Genomic DNA, 25,633 nt, shown 5'->3' on the forward strand with positions numbered 1-25,633 from the left:
CTTTGCCGTGCAGCAGCTGCACGCCTCTGTGTCAGCTTTATCCTCACAGAAGATTGCCACTCTTTTGGCCAGTACAGCATACTGATTCAAGTCATGCCTCTACAATGCCTTAAACTGGGGTTTGGCTGTACTACTGATGTGATATTAATGGATCAGTGCAGGAGATAAAGAGATATGCAAATCTCTTTGATTGCGTGACTGAGGTTGTCATTGTCACGAACAGTTCTTTCCGGGCCCTATGCGGATGACACGATCCGGAATGTGAGGATACAATTGGGAAAATAGTCATGCAGGAGAAGGGTCAGGAGACAGGGGGCGTGTCCGAGGAGTGCAGGTGTCCAGGGGGAGTGAATCCAGGGCGAACAATCCAAGGGTAAATCCAGAGGGGGAATCCAAGACGGGAGGTTTAGTCCAAGACCAGGGGATCCATCCGAAGTTAAAACCAGAACCGGGTCGGGACTGGCGGAGCAGGGAATCAGGAAAAGGAAACTAAAACCATAACGGAGTCAGACGCGGCAGGACCCCGGGCTCTCACGATACGGAAATATCGTACAGTATACTGTATGCCCCGGGTAAACACCTGCTTCTGGCTTTAAAGGTGGAACTAAAGAGGGGCTGGAATAAGGAACAGGTGTGGGGAATGGGACAGAACGAGGAAGGGCTGGAGCGCCCTTAAGAGGAGGAGTAACGATCGTGACAGTCATGAAGTAAGGCGAACTCTGGAAAGAAAGAAGGCAGGTGAGAGTCCTCCAGTCTTAGTACAGCCAGAGTTTTGGAGAAGAGCCTAAGATCCACACTGTCCAAGACTGAAAGTTTGACTATATAATTATAAATATACTTATAATTTGCAGCATAAGCCCAGATTCATCTGTTGCTTGTATTGCCATAAACCTCTAATCTTTGTTTCAATGCATCTTGAACTGCATGCGTACAGTACAACTCCTAAACATTACACTTCAGTCTCCCCTGCAACTATAAGAAGTTAAGAAAGTCAAAGCCATTTAAAATGCTACTTACAGTCCTACAGACGACTCTGCTGAGAGTTAAGGTTTAAATTGTTAAAGATAAAACAGCCTTTTTACTGGCCTGTGCGCACGCCTTGGTGTTCCAGCTCTGGCTGATTTATTGGACAGAGAAAGTGAGTGCTGGTGTAATCAAAGGACTGAAAACATCTCTGTGCAGCTGTCAACTGAATTTAGATAAAGGGAGAAGCACTTAAGTCAGAGTATGTTACCATTTTCACTTTGTTTCTGTGACTCAGTTGAATTATAATTTGAGGAGATACGGACATCTGGATGCCTTGGTATGGTGGGTTAGTGGTCTCTGTGCACATCTGGACGCTGTGCTGTGATGGGCAGTGGTCTCTGTGCACATCTGGATGCTCTGCTGTGATGGGCAGTGGTCTAAAAATTGATCTGGAGAGATCTGATGAAGTTTACAAAAGCATCTTAAAATTAATTCCTATTGATTTTAATTTTCTTAATGGTATAAATTCCTGTTTTTTATTTATCCCAGTGTCTGTGATCTGAAGCAAACGTATCTGCTGTCACTGCTCATTCCTCTGAAGACTTTTACTCTTCTTCAGTGTAGTCACTCCCTCCTGCACAGTATCGTCTGCAGAGCACGCAGTGCGCTCTCTCACTTTCAGACTACTCCTGGTGCTGGCGGATTGAAACCAAATCTAATCAAAGACAAACAGAATACAGGTCTTGTTTGCAAATGATTTATACATGAAAGAACAAGAGACAAAATGTGTCTCTCATGATAAAGATGCTTTGTTAGTCATCATCGCCTGGATCGCTTCCCTCCCCACTAACAGCTTCACTCCAACATGACCCAAAATGATACGAAAAGATGATGCTTGTGTCACTGGGCTTATATACAGTACAGCCACCAGAATGACAATGCAGAAAAGGAAAATCTCTAGTGATATCACCCATTTAATGACTGCAGTTCTCACACTGCATGTCCTGCAAACACAGACATTTTGGGATGACTTGCACACTGGTGACAGAACACAGTGCTCACGCGTGACATTTCACCATAGCCTTGAGCTGCTTGAGCAGAGCGTAGACAGCATGACTCAGCAACATACAGCAAAAAAGCAATACAGTGAAACAATTACATAACCAAATACTTTTAATGAGATCTAATGAATATTGATAATATAAAATCATATTTACTGTACATACATCAACTACTGAAAACTTAACTCCATCCTACCTTTTTTTGGAATGCTAATTCTTGCTCTCCAAAATGATGCTACAAAGTCCAACAAGCTTGTTCGTAATACAGTAGTCTTACAGCTACTCTCTGACCTTCGGGATTTTTGTGCAAAAGAAAGTTTTTGTTCAATTTCCACTTCAGGCTGCTCTCCTATAAGCATGCGTCCAGCAGGTGGCAGTAAAGGTTTTGTCTCAGCTGATTCAGTCCCAGAGCTGCTGCTCTGGTTATTATTTTCCCTGCATGACTGCTCAGCACAGCAGCTGCTCAGCACCGTATTACCCTTGGCACACAAGGAGACGGTAAATGTGATCACATTTCTGAAATTTCTGTCAACTTATTCCACTTTTTCCATTTCTTTTTTAATATAGACTGTACAGTATGTGTGCAGCTTTTGCAAAAGTATTCAAACCCGTCTATGGTGTCCTATTTTGTGAAATTACAAAATTATGCATATGTTTTTAGTCTTAATTTAGGGGAAACCTGAATTCTCAAACAGAACACTTCTAAGGGCAGGAAAAGTTGCAGGAACTGACTGCAGAAACTAAAGAGAAAACTTGAAATATGTTAATTCTATTCAGACTTGTGAACCTACTATTTGTTTAGAAGTATTTTTGGCAGCAATTATAGCAAATAATTAATGGTAAGTTTCTACAAATGTTCCATACTGGCTTATAGAATGCTCTCCCTTACAGACAAAGTCTTTCCATACTGTGGATTTTCAATAGGATTCAAGTCAGGACTTTGCCTGGGTCACTCAGGAACATTCGCTTTCTTTTTCTCAAAACACTCCAGTTTAGCTTTAGCCTTGTGCTTGGTTCATTGTCCTGATGGAAGATACATTTTCACCCCAGTTTTAAGCTTTTAGCAGACTGAAACAGTATTTGGCTGTACTCTTTCCCATTCGTTTTCCTTCAAATATAAGAAGCGTGCCAGTCCCTGGCCATGCTTGGCTGTAGGGACAGTGCTCCTTCAATGTTGTCGTTGGCCTCAGAGTGGCCTTCCTCACCCATTTCCTCCTTGCTCATTTTTTCATGAGCGAGTAGACTGTGTTCACAGGCGGGGGTATTCAGAAACTTTGATATTTTGTACCCTTTTCCTGATCTGTGTTTATCCCTGACTTGCTTTGAAAGTTGATTAGTTTCTGTACCTGAAATGTAATTAACTGATGAAGGGACCCTACAAAGACAGGTATTTGTATTCTGAAATCATGAGAACCATTAGTATTGCGCACAGACAGAGGTCACTCAGCTAATTGAGTTGCTAAAGTAATTTTTGTGCACTTACTGTACATTTGCACTTGCCGGAGCAAAGGGTTTGAAAACTTACACACTTTTCCATTTTTTACATATTCTACTTTTTAATTTGAATGTTTGGAGTAGGTTGTGCATATAATAAATATTAATTGTTTCTTCAACAATATGACTACAAGCCTTAAATAAACAAAGTGTAAAAACTGGACAAGGGCATGAGTCCTTTTGCAATACACTGTATACAGTGTACAGTGTTCGTTCTGTATCGCCTTTTCTCTCTGATCTCTCTTTTGTTCTTCCCTCTCTGTCTCTTCCTCCCGCTTTACTTCTGAAAAAACAGTCATGGTGAAGCAGCAAGGACTAGTCAGCAAACTGGTCATTTTCTCTGCCCATCAATGAGAATCCAAATCTCCACTCGCTAGCCAGGCTCCGGATAAAAGATATTGATTAAAATCATTGTTATATGGGAAGCAGAAACAGAGCTATTTCTAAATAATGTGCTGAAACATTCAGTGTCTAACTGAACTGTTCAATTCACATCAGCACAGACTTGTCTTTAGAGAAAATACAGGGCTGGGAGCGGAGAAGTAATAACTCAAGCTGAAGGGAGAGTTCATGTCTGAAACTGGTATGTGGACTACACCATCAATCACCTCCCGCTCATCAACACACCGCTGAATCCTGGACACGCTGACCAGTCAGGGACACACCACTGAAATCTGCCACCTCTGACACACTGACCAGTCAGGGACACACCACTGAAATCTGCCACCTCTGGACACACTGACCAGTCAGGGACACACCACTGAAATCTGCACCTCTGGACACACTGACCAGTCAGGGACACACCACTGAAATTTGCACCTCTGGACACACTGACCAGTCTGGGACACACCACTGAAATCTGCCACCTCTGGACACACTGACCAGTCAGGGACACACCACTGAAATCTGCACCTCTGGACACACTGACCAGTCAGGGACACACCACTGAAATCTGCACCTCTGACACACTGACCAGTCAGGGACACACCACTGAAATCTGCACCTCTGGACACACTGACCAGTCAGGGACACACCACTGAAATCTGCCACCTCTGACACACTGACCAGTCAGGGACACACCACTGAAATCTGCACCTCTGGACACACTGACCAGTCAGGGACACACCACTGAAATCTGCCACCTCTGACACACTGACCAGTCAGGGACACACCACTGAAATCTGCCACCTCTGGACACACTGACCAGTCAGGGACACACCACTGAAATCTGCACCTCTGGACACACTGACCAGTCAGGGACACACCACTGAAATTTGCACCTCTGGACACACTGACCAGTCTGGGACACACCACTGAAATCTGCCACCTCTGGACACACTGACCAGTCAGGGACACACCACTGAAATCTGCACCTCTGGACACACTGACCAGTCAGGGACACACCACTGAAATCTGCACCTCTGACACACTGACCAGTCAGGGACACACCACTGAAATCTGCACCTCTGGACACACTGACCAGTCAGGGACACACCACTGAAATCTGCCACCTCTGACACACTGACCAGTCAGGGACACACCACTGAAATCTGCACCTCTGGACACACTGACCAGTCAGGGACACACCACTGAAATCTGCACCTCTGACACACTGACCAGTCAGGGACACACCACTGAAATCTGCACCTCTGACACACTGACCAGTCAGGGACACACCACTGAAATCTGCACCTCTGGACACACTGACCAGTCAGGGACACACCACTGAAATCTGCACCTCTGACACACTGACCAGTCAGGGACACACCACTGAAATCTGCACCTCTGACACACTGACCAGTCAGGGACACAGCACTGAAATCTGCACCTCTGGACACACTGACCAGTCAGGGACACAACACTGAAATCTGCACCTCTGGACACACTGACCAGTCAGGGACACACCACTGAAATCTGCCACCTCTGACACACTGACCAGTCAGGGACACACCACTGAAATCTGCCACCTCTGACACACTGACCAGTCAGGGACACACCACTGAAATCTGCCACCTCTGGACATGCTGACCAGTCAGGGGCCTCTTTATAGAAAGAGGTTGCTGTTGTATATAATACACATTATGTTCCATGTAAGTGTTGTTTATTTTTATAGTAATGCTAACAAACAGGAGCTGCACAGCCATATTGGTGAAGCTTCGTTCAACAAATAGATGGGCTGGGTCCATAACTGTCAGAGTTTTCAAACACTGCACACGTTCAGCTGCAGACACTCTTTGGAACGGTAATCTGAATGTTACTGTACATATGAAGTAAAACTAAATAAGGCTTCTAAACATGAATTGTGGTCACTTTGAAGTGCTTGTCCTCTCATTAAGAGTCCATTATTTATGACATACACTGAGATGAAATTATGCAATGGAAAAAAAGAATCATCTGCAGAGGGCACCCAGCTACAAGTTGATAAGAGGAGGAAAGATGCAGGGGTGAGATCTGCCTTTGCTTTGATTCCCAAACTGCTGAACCGCCTCCCCATGCTCTGTCTTTTCCTTTTCTATTTCTGTTATGAAAGTGGAGTCTGTAATGTTTTTGTTCTGCAAAAAAGAGAGGACTCACATTTCCCCTGAACTGTCTCCATCTTTTTTTCCCATTCGAACTAGACACCTCACTTTCCTTCACTGTATAAGCTTGAGCTGTTGCCATTTAATTCCCATTATTATGGGAGCCAGTATTACTGTACTGTGTACAGGTGTAGAGGTAGTACACAACGGTCATGATGATGTTTAGAAAAATCCCATTCCCGTTACCGCACACTAGAGCTATGAAGACATGACAATAGAACAGCACTCACGTAGCAGGAGGGGAATGGAGCACAAGGAGGGAGTACAATTTACTAACATAGAATTTAGAGCCGTCGATCGTGAGAAGGACATCTGTGGAGAGCTATTCATTAACTGCATCAATGTTTGTGAAGTGTCTTTAAGCATATTGATCAGAGTAATCAGATTTATGAAAGATCCAAGTGAATCACTACTGAAGTGTACAATATCATTAGATATGCCACTGACTCAGACCAACTCAGTAAAGCATCGATCTCTGTGTCCCGTCATGCATACAGTATACAACATTCGTGCTATGTCTTCCTGCAGGCACCCTTGCCTGTACATTACTCTTCCTTGACACAGAGGAATGGAAGTGAAGTAAGTGACACTGCAGATCACTGTCTGTGTGCAGTAACACTGCTGCAGTATGTACAAGTACAGCACCAGGAGTGCAGGAGACTGACACGCAGATCACTGTCTGTGTGCAGTAACACTGCTGCAGTACGTACAACACCAGGAGTGCAGGAGACTGACAGTACAGGGTACTGGCTGTGTGCAGTAGCACTACTGCAGTATGTCCAAGTACAGCACCAGGAGTGCAGGAGACTGACACTACAGGGTACTGGCTGTGTGCAGTAACACTACTGCAGTATGTACAAGTACAGCACCAGGAGTGCAGGAGACTGACACTGCAGATCACTGTCTGTGTGCAGTAACACTGCTGCAGTACGTACAACACCAGGAGTGCAGGAGACTGACAGTACAGGGTACTGGCTGTGTGCAGTAGCACTACTGCAGTATGTACAAGTACAGCACCAGGAGTGCAGGAGACTGACACTGCAGATCACTGTCTGTGTGCAGTAACACTGCTGCAGTATGTACAGCACAGGAGTGCAGGAGACTGACACTGCAGATCACTGTCTGTGTGCAGTAACACTGCTGCAGTATGTACAGCACAGGAGTGCAGGAGACTGACACTGCAGATCACTGTCTGTGTGCAGTAACACTGCTGCAGTATGTCCAAGTACAGCACCAGGAGTGCAGGAGACTGACACTACTGGGGACTGGCTGTGTGCAGTAACACTTGACTGTTAATAAGTGTTCTGAACTGCAATCGAAAATCGTTGACTCTTATGTTAATTCCTCTTGAGTAACGTAGCAAAATATTTTTTGCTCTTTTACATAAATTTACTTTTTTTCCCATTGCCTCTTGTTTGACCTCACTGTGCTATACTTCCCTGTAATGAGCTGTGATTCACAGAGCATTTTTTCCACCATTACCAACTACACTATTCACAAAAACCACTAGACTTATAATGAGTATAATATTCTTCATCACATTAAAGTAGATCTTTATTCCATGCTGATCAAATATGAGACATGGTTCTACAGGATATGCAGTGGCGATGCAGAGGTATCCCACAGACATCTACACCTCACCGCTCCCCCTGCTGATGACAATGATGAGGGTTCGTCTGGGGGCCATGCTGGCCACCCATTCTCCCGTACTGCACTGTCATTCCAGCACAAACCTCTCCTTCCTGAGAGAACAGCACCCCAGCATGTCTTTTCCAGATATAGCCCATAAGGAATGAAGACTGGTTTGCTTAAAGAGACCGAGCGCAGCTGCCTCTGCTCCTGGTACGAGGAGCAGCCTATCTCTCAGTGCTGAGTCTGGATGTGTCTTTGTCTCAGCTCTGTTCCTCACTGCTGTTCGAACTCCTCATTATATTTCAGGTGCATCTTTTATGATTTTTCTTTATCTCATTCCTGCCTTCAAATTGCATTGCATTTCTGTTGAGAAACAATTTCCTGTTATTTCTATTTTATTTTTTATTATTGCCCTGTAGGCACTTAAGGATGTTCTGAGACAAACAGTGTGATGAACCTTGGGAAGTTTTCTCTTGAAACAAAGTTTTCAAGCCTTCTACTCCGGTGCTGGTGTATTCTGCATTTTGTCAACATCTAAGGAAACACCAGCCTTTTCCATAAATACATTTCAGTAAGTTGTTTTTTTTAATGAATTCAGAATGTGGATTTCCAGTTCCAGAAAATAACTTTTTCTTCTACTTCCTCCAAAAGGTTTTCATTACTGCTCTCACCACAATGGCCTATTGGGACAGAGCTTTAATTAACACTTGAGGTTAATGAGCTCTCACGGCAGCTGTACTGAATATCTCATTGCGATCAGGCTTACCGGCATTAAAGGCTCACTTACTGCACAGAACAAGACACAAGTATTGGCAGCAGCCCTGCAGCGGTGAGGGTCTAGGGTTCAATTCTCAGGGTGCTATTTGTGTGGAGTTTGTATGTTCTCTCCGTGTTCACATAGGTTTCCTCTAACAGTCCAAAGACATGCTGGTACAGTAATCGGGCACTGAAAACAATGTGCCTTGCAGTGAGCATGTGCATCCTGCCTTCTACCCAGTGGTTCCTGGGGTAGGCTCCAGGCCACTGCAACAGCCAATTGGATAAGAGGTTATTCAAAGTGCTGTGAAGATAGTATATAAGTATAAAACCTCATAAATGCAGGGTCTTAAAAGTACATTCGTAAAAAAAGTGCGTATTTATGCCCTGGAATGTAAATTCTCTGATAAAATGGAGGAATCTGACAGTGTTCAGGATACTTGTCTGAACGCTCATCTTTCTTGATCTCTGCAGACAAAAGGAAATGACATATCACTTACATAAATACTTGCTTTTTGTACATACTATACACTATAAACCCTGAGTTGAACTTACTAGCAAATCCATGACAGTGCCAATAGAAACAGTGAGATGAGCCCTTTGGTCTTCAGACTTTCTGAAAGATTTATACTCGCAGAGACTTGCTAAGTTGTCCTGGGTTTGTGCAGTTGCCTGTGCAAGTTTGTGCCAGACTATGCAATCTCTCTGGGAGTCTGGTCCAGTGGTTTTTATTCACTGCTCAAGTTTTAGCTTTAGACTTACTGGTTCCTCAGCTCTCAGGGGGGACAGGTACAGTGTCAGTACATCTGGGAGGTAATGAGATAATGACCAGGACCCTGTGAGTCTACCATTTGTAACGATACGATTCGTGTCTTGGAAGATTAGTTACAGTCCACCAGAATAAACAAGTGTGGTACTTTGTGAAGTATTTAATTCTCAACACAGCTCCATCAAGCTGATTGTAAATAACTAACTGTGGCAAGAGTCTTAAATTTGAAGAGCTGTGTCCACCTACGATGAGTGCAGCTGCGTTGCACTGGCCCTTCTAGGGCCCTCTGGCCCCAGAGAGACACAGTGCTGCCTGACCAGCCTGCCCCCCACCCTACTCCTATCACACACCTCCAATCAGGATTCGCATGGATGGGTTTCATTCTATTAAAGCTCTTTTTTCTTGGTTCAGGAAGGAATTGTATGAATTGCAGGTGGGATCAGACTTTTGATTAAGGACACCTTTTAAAAATACTGTTTTTTTCCTGTATCGGAAGGGTGCAGTGTGGAGGAGCACTGTGTGCCTGATTTGATTCAGCTGTTCCTGGGGGTCACCTGTTCTGCACCATGGCCATGACTGTCCAGTCCTGGGGGTACACGTCCTTCCTCACCAAGTCCTTGAAGATGATGAACGTCTCCATCAAGTAGTCCTGGAACAGAGACACAGAACATTTTCATAGAGAATGGAGTGAAAACAGACGTAAAGCATTTTATGTACCTGATGATGCGATGCCGCTTGGTTTAGAAAAAAAGTCATTCCCACTGTGGGGATGTCTGTTTGAGAGGAGTTGCTTTGTGGGGTCTCTCGTACACACACTGTCATCAGGTCCTCATTGACAGTTCTATGCACCCCTGAAACACAAATCCCCTGAACTCCGTCCCAGAGATTGTGAGTAAACCTGTATTACACTGTTACAAGCCAACAGATTTACAGAGTAGAAAGTCATTCTTCAGATAATCGTTTAAAAACCTCCAGCCTGGTCCTTTAAATTAATCAGGTACTATAGATCATCTCTTTGGGACACTTTCATGCCTCATGAGTTCAGTGAAGTCATTTAGATTTACTTAGAATAGAAAAACTTAGCCCTTGCAGTCCCTGCAGACCTCGCTGGTTCATTTTTGGTGAGTTCTCAAGCTTTCAAAGTTGATGGTTTAGTCCAGGTGACAGATCCCTGACGGTATAATCCATCTCCAGGGCTGGGGTTGGCTGCCTCTGTGCTCTGTGGGGCGTGTGATGCGCACTTACAAATATAAGTTTTCTGCTGCAACTTCACTGGCAGTCCTCCAGTTTAGCGTCTCATATCTTCTTGTTACAATGGGTACGCTGTTCCGTGGGCAAGTTTGATATTTTATTTATAGTGTGGAAAAATTGATCAGTACTTATTGCTAAAAGATGGAAGTATTCGCAAATGGAAAGCAAAGACTGAAATTATTAACAGTGGCACCAAGAAAAACAAAGAAAATAAGACAAGGCATATTCCATTGCAGTTCACAGAGAAATCAGGCCTCAAGGTGTAGTGTGCGCAGTCTGAAACCAAGGAAATCAAGAATCAAAACAGAGGTCAGACAGGAAAGAACAGTTTTTTTAAAGAAATCAATAAGAAAAAATTACTAATAAAGAAACACATTAAAAAATGCAGTCTTCACCCTGATATTTGAGACTGATATTTGTAGGATGATGCTTGGTGAGAGTGCAATAGAGAAACTAAAAATTATCCCAGTGCTTCTCAACATGATCTCTTGCCGAATGTCTGGAAACTCCAAAAATAGCACAGCTGATGTCTTGATTGCAGTCCAGTTTACATGTACTCCAGATGGATGATGCAAATTAAATATCAAAACAAGCTCATTTAAATGCTTGGTTTATACCCTCACAAAGCACCCATATTGGAAGATTTTTGTTCTGCAAACCAATACATGCGACTGGATCAGTACTGTTGAACATTTAAACAGGTTTATAACAGGTCACAGATTAAAAGTTGATAGCTTGTCCCAGGTGCTGACGTTCCCTCAGTGCTGCCCTGGGTCCATGGAGAATCTCAAGTACTCAATTCCTCTTGGCCAGAGGAACTCAGCAATGACAGAGGTGAAAGTCTGTGGAAACTTCACCACTGCTAATGTAGAAGAACTGTAAGTTTACATTTCAGATGGATTCCAGCTCAAGGGAAAGCTGGCACATTTAGTTGCCACTCCTCTTACTGGTTAAGTTTATTTGTTTTATATTTTCATTTATGTTTTTTTTTCCTTTGCTTTCCCTAAATCTTTAAAGCTACAGTTTTAGCTGTAATATTTTTTTGCTTATTTGTTTTGCAATTAGACTATCATCACTTTAATGACTACTGCTGGAGTCCATATACCTAACTATTTGCAATCTCCTGATCTTGGATTTTACCACTTTTTTGTCATTTCATCACAGATTTCACCATAACGCTTGTCAGGTAAACCTGATCAGAATTACAGCAACTTAGAGGGAAGTATTTCCTCCAAAACTCTGCCTGAGAGCGCTGCCATAATATTGAGATTCTGCGACCTAGAGACATATCCAACGAACCATCTCCTCATTCTCTGCTGACCTCTTCTATCTGTTTTACAATACCTGTTTTTCAGCGGCCGGCCCCTAAATCATCCTGGTGCGGTCCTTAACAACGTACTGTCTTTCATGTCTGCACACCTAACCCCCTGCCTCATTGAGACGCTGGTTTTCCTTTTTCTCGTTTCTCTCAACCTGACACTGTGTGCCTTTGTAAATAGGTGTTGCGTATAAAACCCACCACCAGTCTACTAGACCCCATTCCTCCTGTTTTACTTCAATCCTGTTTCCAGCCCTCCTCCACACAAGCCTGGAGCACTGGGGTGGTACTAAAGGCCTTTGAACCTGCTTTAGTTATATCTGTTCCTGAAAAAAAACAACACGGCTCTGGACAACCTAAACATTTTTGTCTATTATCTAACTTGCTTTTTTATTGCAAATAATTTAGAACATGCTGTGACAGTTAAAGCATATTATCACCTTATTGCATTTATAACAAAAAAGAAAAATCAGTGAGAAATATCAGGTAGACAGTGGAGTGCGACGCAGTATCTGCAGGGCTGAAGCAGCTCATTGGGTTTCTGTTCTGACCCGGCTGCAGCGAGGGCTGGGAGAGGACGGGGTCCCGGTACGGGCTGGGGACAGACTCACCATGAGGTCCTGGCGCGTGGGGAAGGACTGGATGTAGTCTCTGTAATGAGTGTCATCCACCTGGCTGAGGATGGCCGTCATGCAGGCCACATAGTGACTCTGAAAAACACAAAAGGGCACCTCAGCAGCTGGCAGCTGGATTCACGAAAGCAGCTATGAATTTTTAGAAATATAAATCTAGCATAAGGGACAATGGGAAAGAGAAACAATAACATGCCTATTTTGTTCTTTTTTATCAAATGCATTTTTTAGCAATTGAAGTTACCCAAAAATCATACTGTTCACAACAGACAAATAAAGTGGAACAATACAAATGCATAAACAGAGGAATACAGTACATTAAACTGAATTCAAAGCTACAGTATAAAAGTGAGTTATAAGATACTATTTTGAAAGTGCTGACTGACTTGCAAGATCCCCAGCCCTGGAGCAACAGAGCAGAACACTGTCTCTCAGGGTCAGGAGTCAGGAGTTTAGTGATGGAGACAGGAATCATACCATTTAAGGCCTTGAAAGTAAAACACAGTATTGTGAATTTTATTCTGTAATCCATATTGAGCAAGTACAAGGACATTAAAACAGGTGATCCAGGTACCTCTGCCTCTGAAATGTAGTTTTAGTTAAAGTCCAAACATCTTAGTTCTCAACATGGTGCAACTTGTTACGAGTATGTTTGGATACAACACTAAACACTGTATTAAAATAATCAAGCCTGGAAAAGACTGAAGCAGGTTTATCATTTCTGTATCAGACTAGGGAAGACATGGACAAACAACAATGTTCTAAAAAAGTCACCTTCTTCTTTGATTCATTTAGATGTTTAGATTTCAGTGCTTTCTTCAGCAAACTGTTGGTTAATTGAACTGGGAGCTAGAGACTGACTTGGCAAGTCCAAGAGTTTTATTCTCAAGATCTCTCATTCTCAGTCCCTGGCTCTTGTATGGTTTGAGCCTTTGTTATACTGCATGGAGAAGCAATGCCAATAAGTATACCAACATGTCTTCGATATAAGCAGACAACATCTTTCTGTAAACTTCAGAATTCATTCTGCTGCTGCCATCATTAGGTACAATTTATCATCAATATAGTCAATACAATTGCAGTTCCTCTCTTCTCCACATTTAAACTTTTCCATTACTTCAGTAAAGGTTTATCATGGTATTATCCATCCATAAAACTCAAGGACAAAATTGCAGACTGGAAAAACACTTTTTCACAAATGAAATCTAACATCAAGAAGTCCACAATGTTCCCCACAAGTGTGGAGTAAGTGTTAGGAAAGGCTCAAAAAGAACAAGAGAGGCTCCAGATCTTAAGGGATTGTCATATATACCCGGGCTAAAGGAGATAAGTCTCTTTAGTCTAGAACACAAAAAAAGCTGAGAGGAGATTTGATCTTAGTACAGTATATAGATCAGGATTATAGAAAAAGTCAACACAGGGGGGTATTTCAGGCTCATTAGTGAAGGACATTGGCTAACAATCAGAAATTAAAAGAGAAATCAGAGCGAGAATAGAAACCACTTCTGTACACTAAAAAGCTTAGCTTAGGCCCAAATCGAGTACTCCTTCAAAAAGTAGCTGGATGAAATATTAGTTTCACATAGATATTAAACGATGAAAATAAAAACCAGTCATTAAGTCTAAACTGAGGAAGATAATCAGAATGTTCTCTTCCCATTTTCAACCTTTCATCTGTTCTGATATTGATTGTTGTTTATTCATCCTGAATGTTTATACAATATATATATATAAATATTTCTTTGTAAGACAGTGCTGACATTAGTGTTTAGTAATTCCAAGATTTTATATCATTCTGATCTTTTCAATTTCTCTACAATATAAAATGCAGCTGTAGGCAGTAAGAGATAGATTGTATTGATCATGGAATTTGGAAACTTTAGCAGCTGTGCTTTCAATCAGTATATTGATTTCAGTACCTCTATATAGCTCTAAAGCTCTCACCTAGGAAAAGATGTTATTACTATTTAATTATTAAAATACACAACTGATTAACAGATGGATAAAAATGTCATATACTGTATCATTGATACTAATACACAGCATATATTTCATGATTACTAAAATATAAGAGGTTAAATTGAGGTTTAAACATAAGTCCTTAATGTTTTTAGATTAAGTATTGCATAATTTAAGTATTCAAGCCCTTTGCTATGCACTCCTAAATCAGTTTCAAAGAATCACTTGAATGGTCAGAAATGACTGGAAAGGTCTCTGGATGTGATTAGTAATTTAACTGCAGAGTAAATGCATCTGTCTCTGTAAATTGCCTCAGATATTGGATTTCAATCACAACCCATGAAGGCCAAGGAGCTTTCAAAACGTATTGGGGGATTCATCATTAAGAACTGGAATGTGCATCAAACCACACCGACACGGCCAAGATCAGGCCGCCCTGGAAGCAGGGTGCTACTGTGAGGCCAGCGGTGACTTTGAAACAAGTCAAACCTTTAGTTGTAGGTTGCAATGGAAGTCACCATTTATACATCAACAATATCCTGGTCTCGACAGAAAGCTGGCCTGTATGGGTGAGTGGTAAGAAAGAGACTCAACTAAAATCATGTGACGGAAGGTTTTAAGTTCAGATCAGACAAATACCGAACTTAATCTAAATGTTAAAAGTTCTCTCTGTCAGCACTATCCCAACTGTCAAACACAGTGCATCTTTTTTATTGTGATATTCCTCGTCAGCAGGGACTGGATACAACGTCAAGACTGAGGGAAAAATGATGGAGCAAAGTACAGGTGAATCATCAAGGAAAACCTGCTGGAGTCACTCAAGAATCAAAATCCAGGTCAAAGATTCACACTTTAGCAGTGCAATAACCTGAAGCCCAAGGTGAAAGCAACACTGAGGGTGTTTGAGAAGAGCCTGAATGTCCTTGAGCAGACATGTCGAGGTCTGGAATTGAATCCCATAGAAATAAGACGGGCTTGAGGCAATTGTAGTCCATCAACTACTGCCTGTGGAAATGTCTGAACTGGTGCAGTTCTTCCAGCAAGAACAGACAAACCTCCACCTTACTGTACAAAGCTGGTAGTGAGCTATTCACAGTGACTGCCGACAGAGGTGCTGCTGCCCCACACAGACTTGGGTGGCTAAATACATGTGCAATCACTAAACTCACTTAACATTTCTTTGTTGCATGTTTTGTTCACATTCTGCCTCTTTCATATACAGTACAAGTGTTCATTACATCTTTGAATGAAAAAGGTTTGTATAAAGAAAATATACATATGTTACCTGTAATTAATGAAAATGTGATATTATTGGCAGGTGAAGAATTGTTTTGCGTGCACTTCTGTATAATAATCAAAAACACACCAAATTAGTCAATCCTGAATTTTTATGTGGCTTTTAAAAAACAGAAGGTGGTGTCTGAGTGCCTGCACTGTACAGGAGAAGCCACAGTTCTCTTCAGTGAGTTATCCACAGGCAGAGAGTTCACTGTCCAGTCACAAAGACTATTGTAACAACTGACAAAACTCATGGCAATTACAGCAGTCTGTAACTCTTCAGAAGGTGATAAATTGGCTTGCTGCATAAGTAACTGATGAAATATAACGTGATAATGGGGTTTGCAAACTGCAAGGAAACTAATCAGCCAGGATGGAGAGATCACTGGCAAAATTGAAATAGAGTTTAGGAGCCACTTCAGTGAGTGCTGGCTTGGAGTCCATGAGAAGCAATTTGTAGCTTAATTTACTGGGACTGAAACAGAATTACAGTAGGAGATGGAAACTGATGAGAGCAGAGAGAACACCGACACAGAAGGGGAAAGGCAGATCTCAGCGAGGCAGCAGGGGACAATGAATGAACAAGTTTGGACTAGAACAGCAGAGTGACGAGTGACCAGCCATCAGTGAAGAGCACACAGAGGTGCACATGTGTCTGAACATCAGCAGAGGTTTAACACCTGCACTGTAGCCTCGCCTGTCAGGTCAGGCACGCACAGCAAGACCAGGGTGCAGTGTTACTCCAGGTCAGCCTGTCTCCCTGAGCACTCGAGCACCACATGCACCAGCAGGAGAGCAGGAGAGCAAGAGAGCAGGCCCGGCCTGTCCTTCATACTGTCGATTCAGTTGTCAGGTTACTAGGCCTTGGTTTTGCCAGTAGGACTCATTAATCACAAATATGCTCCTTTTAAGGACATGAGAAAAGTTTATAAAGGGAAGAAGCTATTCCATCCAACTAGCTCGTTTGGTAATTACTAATTTGTTGATCTGAGGATCTCACCCTTGAAAAAGGATCGTCAGAGTAGGAAATTCCCTCAAGTCCCAGAATGCAAAGGCACTGAACATTCTTCAAGCCAAGACCAGCACACAGATGGGCTGGCTGCTGCCCACACTATACCAGCTGGGTTGTGTCAACCGTGAGAGAATCAGCTTCCCTCTAGGTTTCACAGCCCACAGGCAGATGCATCAGTGACAAGCTCAGCCCAAACAAGGAGGCTCCTGAGGCCTGAGCACATTAAAATCAGGATGGCACTATGACGTACGGTTCAGTGCCACAAGCCGTTATTCAGCAAAGTCTTCCCAAGCACACACGGAGCAAAGCAAGCTCTTCAACTATGTGACACCAACGACCACTGTGAGGCTCTTTACTGTATGTACCAAATGCACATACTGTATTTACACCAACGTGCAAATGTGGCAATTATCTCTTCACCATTTCACTAATAATTAAACAATTTGCCTCAGGTAAGCCTTATATACACATGTATAATAATCAGTAATAGTGGTCTCTAGCAACAGGGTGGCTGAAATATCTGTCTTTTCCTGGTCCAACCTGCCACAGCAGCGTTAAGGATCATTTTAGTGAAATGCGAGAGTTTGTCTCAGCTTCCATTTTGTTGCCCAAGTTCAACACTGCTTGGTCCAAAATTGCTGGGTGTGATGGATTTTTTTTAATTGTGTCGCCATCAGTATCCATCTTTAAGCAGCACAGCTCTGCCGTGTGGGTATGACCACGTGTCCTGAGCTGTAGGCCAGGCTCTGATGGAAGTCAGGTCACATGGAGGCCTCAGGCAGGGCCCTGTGACTTTTAGAAAACTGAGTTTTTATCGGTTTTCAAAAACCTTTAAACATTCATTAACCTGTGATGGTTTTCCGGTAACTATCGACTGAGAGTTTTATAAATCATATGGGAAAAAGCAATTCATTTTTCATTTACAAAAGGCATCTCTTTCCTGGTGTTGCTGCTGGAATTTTAAGCTTACTGATTATTGTAGTCATTTTTAAGGAAAATTAACACATCCTCACTGCCTCAGCTTGAACCAGAACTGGTTTTTGGAGACAGAGCATGGACAGTAACTACTAACCTGTATTATTATGCACATAGTACAACTGATTTTGTAGCTTCATAAAGTTCATGTATCATATGTATAACATAACATCCGGATTGCAAGCGACTTCTCAATAAGGACATCAACTATTTTATACTGTTTTACACCTATCAGGCAGCAGCTGGAGCCCTGACTGCACAGAACAGCTCCTGCGATTGGGACCTTTTCACTTCTTCACATGAGAAAGTGCCAGACAGTGGGAAGGCTATTTCACTCCCACAGCAAACAGCTGGATCTGCTGAGCTCTTCCCCCGACCGTCCCCCGATCAGGGAGGTGTTCATCAGGGCCACCTCTCTTCTGCCTGCCTCAGCATCTGAGGACAGCAAGACTGCACTGCACTCTAAACACCTGGAAACGTGCTACTGAATTTGAATGTGATTTTTCAATTAATACTAAAACAGATGTATGCTTTTGAGCTCAAAAAACAGATGTGAGTGATTTAACCCGTGCATTTATTGTAATTTGCTTTATTTAGGGATAAAGCTTGTGGCAATAATTTAAATTCCCAATTTAAGATTTAATTATAACCATGTGTGACTGTGAAATAGGAGTGATGCTGATAAACAAATGGTGTGAAGTTCGGGGTAACAGATAGAATTTAAGAACAGAGCCTTTTTACTTCCGATACTTGAGTAGTACTAAGAAGCAATGATTTCAGATTTTTAATCAAGTAGTTTTCTATAAGGAAACATTTACACCAGCAATCTCCCCTGTATTCAGACATTTTTAACCTCTCTGTCCCTTTCGGTTGTACCAGAGTGCTTTAAGAAAAGCACAGTTGTGCCACTGGCCAAGAAGACCAAGGTAATGTGCTTGAGCGATTACTGCCCAGTGGCTCTCACTTCAGTGGTCATGAGGAGCCTGGAAAGACTAATATTGTCCTATATAAATTGCTCCCAGGTCAGCTGATGATGCCATATCTCTAGCACTTCATACTGCCCCAGAAAATTTAGACGGACAGGGTGCCTACGTCAGGATGTTGTTTATTGATTACAGCTCAGACTTCAACACAATTGTTCCCACCAAGCTGGTCCCAAAACTCAGGAATCTGGGCTTATGCAACTCCATCTGCAACTGGATACTGGATTTCCTGATGGGCAAACCTCAGGTAGTGAAAATTGGCAACAGTATCTCTTCTACAGCGATCCTAAACACTGGAGCTCCACAAGGCTGCAGTCTCAGTTCTAGGCTATACTCCTTGTTCACCTACGACTGTACAGCCACTTATAGGAGCATCCATTCAAGGGACCTGTTCTGCCAAACAGTCTTCTAGGCCCAGTATAACACTCTTTACCCTGAAGAGCAGGTTACAGTTCAGCCCCTTGACACAAGGACAACATAGACATCAGCTGCCTCCTAGTTCTACCAGAGAATTAGCTGGCTGGCCTGGGAATTGGCCCTTTATCTTGGAAGCTCCGCCCCCCATCATGTCTTCTCAAACCAAACAAACAACCACATTTTCCCCACCAAAATGACACACGGTATATACAACATTATGAGTTACTCAGAAATGGTTAAACTTCAGTGCATTCAAATGGAAGAAGAGACCAGCTCCCTGCTAGACCACTATGAAAGCAGACTGCTGGACAACTGGTTCCTACAATTTTGTTGCAGACTTAAAAACCGGAAAGACGCCTGCTTTCACAGAACAATGAGATCTCACATTTTCTTCTTATGCATGGGCCTGTGGAGAAAGGTTGTGTGCAAGATGTGTGAGGGACCCCAGCACACGCACACAGAGGGGTGACAGAGGTACAGTGCCAGAGAGGCGCTTTGTGCTGCCCTCTGCTCTACACCAGAGTCCTGCTGCCATCTTACCCCACTGTGCACATTCACACACACTGATGTCATTACACCCCAGTCTGTTGGCACCGTGCACTGCACGTGAGCAGCTCAGACAGGTCACATGCTAATCAATCCAGCAAAGCAAACTGCACCTGACAGCTCTATCCAATATGTTGCAGTGGAGTCAGAAAACACAGTCCTGAACACCCCCCCCCCCAACAAGATCCCCTCCGTTTCAACACGAAAAAATCTGACAACACGGCAGAACAGTACAGACTGCCATTCATCTTCATTTTGGTTATATTAAATATTTACAAAGAAGGGAATATATAGAATACTGTGGTGTGCTGTGTCAATTTTTGATCAGTGTGCTTATCTTTGCAATGCTGAGGACACACTACCCAACATGCGCTTAAGAATGAAGTCAAACCAGTTCTACACCAGCATGCCCATTCACTTCAGCCAAAAGAACAGTGCTGATGCAGAGATTCATTAGACATTAGTAATAATGAAATGAAAAAGTGTCCAATTGCTGCTGAGTCCAGAGGAGGTTCTCATCCCTGTAAGTGATTCTGAGCCCTCAATGCTTTATGATTAAGCAGATTAAAGGAGTTGACGTGCTCGGAGTGCACAGGCCTAACATGCAGGAGTACTCTAGGAGTAATAGGTAACAGTAGGGATTTATACCTGAGTCCAGCTGTTTAAAAAATAAATGAATATCAAATCCTTCTGGTCTCATGAGACTCAAAGTGCTGAAAGTGTAGAATCTGCTGAGTTGAAGTGAGAACTTCCCACGGAAAGACAAAGTAAAAAAAGAAAAAGGATGGAAAGAAGGTCAAACAGCAAGAGCAGTGGAGACCGGTGGACCTTGTTAGGTGTGGAAAGCCTTGAGCTCTGACAGTGTTTGCAGTCTGAGTGTTAATGGTGTCAACACTGCCCAAAATCTACTGTGAGCCAGCAAAGGTACTAGAACAGTCTGCAGTGCCTGACCTCACACTAGACAGCTCAGAGTTCAGGTTCCTGCTCTGCAGCACAGCATAGCACTGCCGGAGCAGTACTGTCAGGCCTGGGCACTGTCAATTAATCTTGACAAGACCAGAGTCATGGTTTTCCAGGAGAAAGAGGTACCACTTCATTCTGAATAATACACAGTTAATTAAATCTGAAGAATCAGATCATTACAGAGTTGTGAGGTGACACTGGGGGCACCAAATATTTGACAGTGTAACCCAGCCCTACAGTATATGGCAGTGAAGTGTGGGGTTCAATCACAGACCTGAATTACACTAAACTCAACAAACATCCCATAGAAGCCCTGCACAAGGAGTTCTGAAAAAACACTCTCCATGTGCTGGTACAATCACCTAACACCTAACCCTAACACCAGATTAAATTAGGCTAATATTCATTACTAATTAATACAAAGAAGAGACAGAGCAAATACTCCCAAAAAGTGACCATCACATGGCTCTCCTGAGTAAAGAGCTGAGCCCAGAGAAGAGCCCTCTCAGCAAGCTGGTCCTGAAGCTCACCGACACTGACCCATACTGACACCAGCCAGCCTCAGAAGAGAACTGCTAAAACACTGCAGATCAGAGTTAGCCCAACCACAGCAAAAGCCAAAAACCACTACCTTACCCACTGGGACACACACACAAACACAAAACAAACTGGAATGGTACAGCACTGTAAAAAGTCACAAATTCAGTAGCTCATCAACTAAAGTACAGATAGACACTAACGAACAATAGGCTCAGTGACCACAGCCTAGCCATAGAGACAGGGTATCTCAAGGTATCACAATGAACCAGCAGAGGTGCTGGAGAAATCAGTCGCTTCAGATCTAGCTCCCAGAGAGTAATTCACATTTTTTACATGCGATTGTCAAACTTTATTTTGGTCCATTTAAACCTTGTTAGTAGAGCATAAATTGCATACATTTATTGATGCAATTTAAAGAAAGGCCTAAATTAGGAGTGGTCTACATTGGCACGTGGATTTCTTGTCATTACTGTGAACCTTCTAAGAAGTTAAATACTGAACTAATATTTAATTTTATACAGTAATTACTGTAAACCAGGTGCTACTGTCACTTTGCATAATTAAGGATCAGCTGGAATAAATACTTGCAACTGTCTGGAATCCAGGACACAGGGTTGAGATCTAAAATTGGGCATAATGAGTTAATCAGAAATCACTTCCTTGAGCAATGCAGCAGGAGTAGTGTCCTGGTGTGATGTACCAGGGAACAACCTGCAATCTGTCTCTGGACCAAAACTCGATAGTCAACAAGAGCTTATCGTGTAGCATCACAGGAACTCACAGAATGAACAACTGAGACTCACAGTGGTGAGTCCTCTGGAGGAGCCAGGAGGGTTGAGGAAGTTTGCAGTACGACATGTTGATAAGTCTTGACAGAGGCATTTGTCTCTGCTGAAATTCCCCAGGAAGAAATCAATAGCCCCAAGCTACGTGCATGTATTAACAAGTACAATAATGGGGGGGATTCATACAGCAGGTCAAGTGACAAGGGAATATTTGGAACAAATGCTGATTTGCCAAGAAGGAAATTAATGACCGAAATGTACAGTAGTTTACTGTAATTGCAGTTTCTGATGAGTGCACAAATGCAAAAGACCAGTGTGTTCTGTTCAATTCAAGAAACTGCAGAGTTTAAAACTCTGCTGTGGCACTATCAAGTGGAAAGTGGTTTGAAAGACACCAATCTAGAGCTCACCAAACATATCCTGTAGATATCCTGTATATTGTAGAGTGAGCAAATTCACACCAAACACAGGCACAGGAGATGCCCAGCACAGATGTTACAGGGAAGGTTTAGTTAAAACCTTCCTGTTCCTGAAAAACTAATTACTGAAGAAAAAGAAACATATTAATCAAATACCTCACACACAACTTGCTGATGGCAGCAAGGATATTCAGCCAAATACAAGTTTGTAGTACAAGTGCATTTCGACACCCTCCTGTTCTGAGTCCAGTCTGTGATGCTGCCTGACTATGAGCCAGAAGTGGACAATTAAGATATTTTCTTGCATATGCAGAGGGAAATAACAGTAGGGTATCTATGAATTAATTTTACATTAAACCAGAATTCTCATTTTATTATACAGTATACTGTATAATGTACTGGAAATTTTATTTATACTGTATATAAAACAACAGAACTTCTTTTTTATGAAACTCTGACTTGTTCCTGTTCAGTATTCTTTTTGCTTTATACAGTATGTGTGTGCTATACAGCATTATTTTGTTGCAACATTGATTTTCTGATTTCAGTAATTAATACAATACCATACAAATGCATTTACTCTTTCCAATAATGTCCCATTTTGTGACTTACAAATAATGTAATGCTTACAAATTACATTTTGTAAGTACAACAGGATTACAAATAACCCTGTATAGTTAAACCTATCACTTTTAAGGGTGAAAGACATTAAATGTCGACAAGAACTAAAATATGTTCTGATTGTATAAGAATTCGACTCTCTTAACGCTTTGCCATCCACTACAGGTGCAAAATGTTTTCAATAACTCTGCCAATTTTACAAATCAGGAAGGTACAATTTGTCCATTCATCTTTACAAACTGATCTGTCAAGTTGGTTTGGGATCTTTGAAGGATGGCACACACAGCAGGACTTTGGCTGGGCCACTCAGGAACATTTACCTTTCCTACTATAAAGCCATTCTAGCGTGGGTTTGGCCTTGTACCGTACGCTTTGAGTCACTGTCCTTCAGAAAGCTGAATTACGTTACAGTTTTAGGTCTCCAGCAGACTGAAGCAGGTTTTCCTCTAAGATTTTCCAGGACTTTGCTCCATCCATTTTCCCAGAGTGTGGACAAGCTCCCCAGTCCCTGCTGATGATAAGGATCCCAGTAACATAAAACTGCCACCACTGTGGCAGTAAGGATGTGTTCACTGGCTGCTGATGTTTTAGATTTGTGCCAGGCGTAATGCTTTGCATTAAATAAAAAAAATCTGCTTTTGTCTCATATGACCATAAAAACCTATTGCACATGTTTGAAGTGTCACATAAATGCTCTGTTGCAAACTCCAGAGATTAGAGATGAGTTTGCCACTCATACAGGCCAGCTTTGTGGAGCGACTGGGATATTGCCAACTCTTTCAAAGCTGGCCTCACAGTGGCACCCCTGACCAGTTTCCCCCTGGCCCAGCTGCTTGGCTCGGCGTGACAGCCTGACTGAGGTGATATCAGGGTGGAAAAAATACATCTTCCACTTCACCAGCCTCAGTTTCGTTGAACTCTTTCATACACTTCTCCTGATCCGTTCTTTTCTACAGCTTGCAAGAGTGTTTTGAAAGTTTCTAAATGAGTGAGGTACTGTGCAGTATGTCACAGAGACATTTTTTTATGAAATCACATGAACCACTACTGCACGCACAGAAAATTATACCCGTCTGTAATTTTGCAAACATGAACAAATTTAGCTGTGCTATAGCAAAGGGGTGAATACTTTTATCCATAAAGGTGTTCAGTCAGAACATCAAAGATTTGATTTAAAATATTTATTCTAAAATAGTATACCTGTATATAATTAGTAATTCAACAAAATTGGACAGTTGGAAATGAGAAATCTTTAAAAAGAAAAATCTTAGTATTGAAAAAGTTCCTCTGTCACAAATTACACTCCTGATAAAACTGAGGTTCAGTTGTTTGGAGGCAACAGTGTGGATAGGACTGCTATAACCTCAGCACTCAACTATGAGGGTTTAAAATTTTGCCTCAAAGATTTGACATGTAACTTAGGCGTCATCTTAGACACAAGGCTCTCATTTAACTCTCATTATAATGCAGTATCGAAGGCGTTCTTCCTACAGTTAAGGAGCATTGCAAAACTAAGGGATTTTCTCTCCACTCAAGACACAGAGAAACGAATACATGCTTCTGTATACAGTACAGCAGATTAGATTACTGTAATGCCCTACTATCAGGGAGCACCTATCGCACCTTCAACACCTTACAGCGAATTCAGAATGCAGCAGCTAGAACTGTTACCAGGAGTAGAAACTACGACCATTTAACCCCCATACTCTCCTCTCCAGCTCTCTCCTTCTACTTACAAGGCTCTCGGAGGTCAGGCACCTGTCTAACTAATGGAACTTATTAATGTGCCCAATCCAAGTCGCCCACTTACTGTAGATCACAGAACGCAGGTCTTCTTCTTATTCCACGCATTAATAAAAAAACAGTTGGCGGTAAAGCCTTTAGCTACAGGGCCCCTAGTTTATGGAACAGTCTCCCACCCCATGTTCAGGATGCCAAGTCAATCTCAGTATTCAATCCAGACTGAAGACCTATTACTTCATCCTAGCCTACTCACACCTTACATCATAGCCTGCTGCAACCATGGCTGCTGGTGCTGCTGTACGTGCCATTGTGTGTCTCTATGTTGGCCCACCAGGTAGATACATCTGTTCTGACCAAACGATCCTATTCTCCTTCCCACATGTCCGGATGTCGCCTGGGCTGGGCACCATCTGATTTGGACGCTGCAACACTGCCATGGGTCCAAGAGGGACATCGAGGATATAGCTATCGTATAGGAGGAAATTACCGGTCTACAGAGAACTGCATGGAGTACTGACATACAAAAGACATGATGGAAGACCTAAAACTCCACATTTAGTACTTTTTTAGAGTTGTATAATGTTAGCATGCCCAGAGGGGTTGGGCAGCCAGTTGACCTTGGAGCTCTCAAGGTTTTTTTTCTCCTTACTGAGGAGTTTTTGGTTCCTCTCCTCCATTGTCTTCTGGCTTTTTCTCTTTCTGTATTGTAACATCATGTACGGTCGCTCGCTTTGTTAAGTACCTTGGGGCAACCTTGTTGTGAAAGGCACTATATAAAACAAATTGAATTGAATTGAAAAACAAAATCTGTTCAATTGCATATTAACACATTCCCTGAAACACTACTGAGTCTATTATATTACTGACACAGGTTCATGATGAAATAAGCATCTAAAGTGACTTACATGCTGATGCACAAGCTGTACTAGAAGTA

At 42.4% G+C, this 25,633-nt stretch overlaps 1 protein-coding gene across 2 annotated transcripts in view; it reads right to left on the reverse strand.

Annotated features, from left to right (window-relative positions):
• Nucleotides 1-25,633, reverse strand: part of LOC148837226 (dedicator of cytokinesis protein 2-like) — a 282,886-nt gene that overhangs the window by 44,811 nt on the left and 212,442 nt on the right. For both annotated transcript variants that reach the window (XM_088911625.1, XM_088911624.1), the window contains 2 exons: nt 12,438-12,536; nt 9,812-9,906 (listed from right to left, as the gene is read on the reverse strand). In XM_088911625.1, coding sequence (XP_088767751.1) covers nt 9,812-9,906; nt 12,438-12,536 — 194 coding nt within the window. The remainder of the gene's footprint in view (nt 1-9,811; nt 9,907-12,437; nt 12,537-25,633) is intronic.

The sequence above is a fragment of the Atractosteus spatula genome, chromosome 3 (assembly GCF_055471065.1).
Source record: "Atractosteus spatula isolate fAtrSpa1 chromosome 3, fAtrSpa1.hap1, whole genome shotgun sequence".
NCBI classification, from domain to species: Eukaryota; Metazoa; Chordata; class Actinopteri; order Semionotiformes; family Lepisosteidae; genus Atractosteus; species Atractosteus spatula.